The sequence below is a fragment of the Chrysochloris asiatica genome, unplaced genomic scaffold, assembly GCF_000296735.1.
Source record: "Chrysochloris asiatica unplaced genomic scaffold, ChrAsi1.0 scaffold00024, whole genome shotgun sequence".
Taxonomy (NCBI): domain Eukaryota; kingdom Metazoa; phylum Chordata; class Mammalia; order Afrosoricida; family Chrysochloridae; genus Chrysochloris; species Chrysochloris asiatica.
The window spans coordinates 6,276,987-6,281,153 of record NW_006408542.1 but is presented as its reverse complement, the minus strand read 5'-3'; the positions used below and the strand labels follow the sequence as shown (position 1 = coordinate 6,281,153).

Below are 4,167 nucleotides of genomic sequence, written 5' to 3'. Positions count from 1 at the left end.
GTCACTATGAGTAGGAACCGACTCCACGGCACATAACCACCATGTGTTACAGTGTACAATTAATTGCTCCTAAGGGTTTTCTTGGTTGCAATCTTTGTGGAGGCTGGTCTCCAAACCTTTCGGTTGTTAAGTGACTTCGAGTCGGCTCTGACTCATAGCTGTCCCGTACAGGGTTTCTGAGGAGCGGCTGGTGAATTTGAACCACCAGCCTTGCAGTTCAAAACGAACTTGCGGTCCAGTGCATTATCCCACAGCACCACACCAGGACATCCGTGGTCCCAATTTAAAAACGGAACTGACAATTTTTGAAGTTAGCAACCTATGATAATTGCTTGTGCGACAGCTGGTCCCCTCATCCTAGTTAGGAGGCCTCATTTCTATACAAAAAACTGGTCTTCTCTGTTTCATTCAACTTGTGGCTGTTTTAAAGCCACGGGGGGGGGCTGGACACCATAGGCATGTATGGCTGGTGCCCTGCAGACCAAGAAAGGTTAATTCTCTACAGCCAGAGTTTACATTGGGATAGTTGCTGAGATGACCAGGGCTCAGTGAAAATCTGGTAAAAGAAATCGGAAATAGAATGGGCATGTCTTTGATTTTCATTCTTCAGAAAGGGTACAGGGAAGAACCAGGCGACACACCCCCTCTTTCCTGCTAGTCTTTTGCCGCCCTCCCAGTTCAAAGAATGGCTTGAGTTTTGCCCCAGTATACTTTTTAAGTGAATAAAGGCAAAACTTGAATGGATAACCAGAAGCAAAGTCCTGTAGCTGTTTTCCAAAATTGGATCGCAACACAACACTGATTCAAGCGCCCCAAACTATCACAAGCTCGGGTATTTGTCTCTGGGTCTCCTCCATCATGGGTTTGTGTAAAGAAGTGTCTAAGGCGTGCTTGCAGCTCGGGGCAGAGTTCAACCCACCTTCCAACTCGGCAAAGCCAAGCACCACATCTGAGGCTCTCCCTTGCCTGTCCTTGACTTCCAGAGCTGTAATGGTACAGCCCCAGGAGATGATGTCCACTCTAAGTAGGTCTGACTGCAGCTGAAACTTCTCTACTGTTCCTGCCCCCGACGGCAGATTGCCAAACAGTGCTCTGGTCACCGAAGCCATTGGGGAAACTCCAGTATGCAGCTACTCCCAGTCTTTGAAACTGCTAAAGCCAAGAGCTACACAAGTTCACTGGAGAGGGCGCATGTGACCGGGCTCAGACTCCTCCTCTTCCTTCCCTGGATTTAGGAAGTGACCATTCCTGCATAAAATATCCTATGAGGGCGTTCCAAAACAATCGTTTGCTAGACCAAGACTTGAAGGTAAAATTTCCAGACTAGCATGCAGTTCTTTTCCAAAGTTAACTTTGGCTGCATGGCATGCTGGGAATAGTAGTTTATGGAAAGTGAAATTGCATTATGGGACTCGTAGTCTTTCGTGGTGTGGAGCTGTAGGATAAGCACTATTGCTAAGCTCAAGGTTGGCGGTTCGAACCCACCAGTCGCTCCTCGGAAACCCTATACAGGATATAGGGTCCCTATAAGTCGGAACCGATTACTGTGGTTTAGAGAAGGGGTAAATAATTGCAGACTTCTTGTGCAGGCTGACTGAAGATCCACAGGTTGTTAGTCACACAGGTTGAGACCCTAGGCACATTTCTGCTGGAGCCCCTGCAGTAATCGGGCTGTGAACTGCAAGCTCAGCAGTTCGAAACTACCAGCTGTTCCGCTGGAGAAAGATGAGGCTTTCTGCACCCGTAAAGATTTACACCTAACAACAAAGATTTACAGCCTCGGAAACCTTGTACAGGGTCGCTATGAGTTAGAACCCATTCAATGGCATTTAACAACAAAGTGAGATGTAAGCGTGGTGGCTCCATACGATAAGCACTGGACTGCGAACCACAAAGTCCGTGGTTTGAGCCTGCCAACCTCTCCAGGGGAGAAAGATGAAGCTTTCTGCTCCTGGTAATTGAGTCAGAACAGACTCCATGGCGCTTAACAGAACATGACTTACAAAATGGAAATATTTCATAGGCTTTTCTTGGAGGATAACTGTGGGCCCACCAAAGTTTGGTTCTGTTATACACATAAGATCAGTATATGTTGGAATAAGGCATCTGTCAACAGCAACAATTTTACAGAAGCATATCATCCGGCCTTTCTAAAAACACTAAAAAAAAAATCCCCATACCAAACCCACTGCCTTGAGTCAATTCCAACTCAGAGTGACCCTATAGGATCCTATAGGACAAAGGGTTATGGTACCACTGTGTGTGAGTATGTGTTGTGTATTCTCAAATCGGTTCCAACTCACCTTAGTTACCCACTCTTGTTCCTGATGCCCAAAGTTTCTTTAAGAAGAGATTAAGAGGATAAATATTTATTGAGGTCTTTGTATGTGCCAGGTACTGTATGTTTATTTTTCTCCTGTTCCATAATTGTTGGTAAGTGTTGTTGAGTCTATTCTGACTCATAGCAAGCCTGTATAAAGTTTCCAAGGAGTGGCTGGTGGGTTTGAACCGCTCACCTTGTGGTTAGCAGTGCAGTGCTTATCCTACCACACCCCATCAGGACTCCTCTCCAAAATTAGGAATAAGGTTTTAAATGTGCATTCCTGGGAAAGGAAAGAAGGCATTAGGTCATCAAATCTTTATCATGCTTTAGTGTACCTCAGATTTAGCTGTGATTTTTAAAAAATGCATATTTTCATTCAGGGCCCACCTGGAATTCCTGATTCTATGAGTTCAGGGTGAGACTCGGGAATCAGTATTGTTTTTACAGGTTCCTAGGAGTCTTGGTGTGGCTCTGTGGGTTAATGCACTGGGCTGCAAAGTTGGTTTGAACCTCAAGGTTGGTGGTTCAAGCTCACCAGCTGCTCCTTGGAAATGCTAAATAGGTCCGCTATGGGTCAGAACCGACTTTTAACAACAAGAACAACAGGTCATTCTAATGTCGGTTGTTGTTGTTGTTGTTAAGTGGGACCAAACAATGATTTTTTTTTTGGCTCCAAAACAGGTTCTGATGACAAAGAACTAAGACAAAGTTACTAAGAGCTTTAATAGGATTACTAGAAAAACACAGGAGCCTCTGTATTTCTTGGCTAAATCTGGTAACTCTAGAGGAGTAATGGGCTTAGAAAGAAGGGGGCAGGAACCTAAAGATATGCATTATTCAACGATCTGCATAATTCCCCCATTTTTGCTTGGCACTGTTTTTAGCTTGGTCCTACATACTTCAAAGGGTATCCAACTAGACTGTGTTTAGTGCTGAAATGTATCTATGATTAGGAAATTACATGAATTGGGATCATGTTCCTGAAATCAGAGATTAATAAAACATAGTAACTGTCTCTCAGCCTTTGCTGTCTGAGTAGTTTAAAGGAATATTTAGCATTCTTCTCACGAAGTCTCCATTATCCCTCATGAAGCAGGGAAAATTTTTGATAGCAAAGTAAAAAGAGATCTTACGACAGGCTTCAGTGAAGAACAAAGAACAAAACAACTCAAATTACAGACAGCACTACACTCACACAGTAACCGATAGACACTCTTATATGCTGCTTCATCAGAACTTCTAAAAAAATCTGCAAATCTCATCAGCCCACTTAGCATTTGGGGCTGATTCATACATAACAAGCCTTATGGCAATGCTGTGTTGGCAAAGATATCTTAGAATCTCTTCTGGGAGCAGAAAGACCGCATTTTCTTCTCAGCTGCCAGTTCTCAATGCTCTGCCTACCTAATGCTGCCATAGAGAGAAATAAGTGCACTTGAGTGGCCAATGCCAAGTACTCATATTGCTAAGGGAGGTTTTATTGCCCTGCGTGGTAGGAAATGAAACATACCATGATGTTGCTCAAAGATGTAAGGAGCAAGCAGTTCTTGAATTCATTTTCCTTTCGCTTTGAAGGGTGTAACCTATAGTCTTGAAAGAACTATACCATGTGCTTCAATCAGCTATCTGGTACTCACCTTGATTTTTCTTATCAGAATATCCCATTTTCCTAGTCTCACAGTGATTCATTTTTTTAATTTAAGGTTTCTGTTGTGGATTGAGTGAAAGTTTACAGAGCATATCATCAGTTTTACATTCAACAAATCATATACCTTGTTTCATTACATTGATTATAATCCCCTCCATGTACCATCAGTTAACAGTATTTCTCTCTATCCACTTTA

At 43.2% G+C, this 4,167-nt stretch overlaps 1 protein-coding gene across 1 annotated transcript in view; it reads right to left on the bottom strand.

The window, feature by feature from the left end:
• GALM (galactose mutarotase (aldose 1-epimerase)) overlaps positions 1–1,110 on the bottom strand; it is a 110,070-nt gene extending 108,960 nt beyond the window's left edge. Inside the window, exon 1 of the mRNA XM_006839374.1 lies at positions 920–1,110. Within this exon, the coding sequence (XP_006839437.1) occupies positions 920–1,109 (190 nt within the window). The 5' untranslated portion in view covers position 1,110. The remainder of the gene's footprint in view (positions 1–919) is intronic.
• Between the last annotated feature and the right edge of the window lie 3,057 nt (positions 1,111–4,167).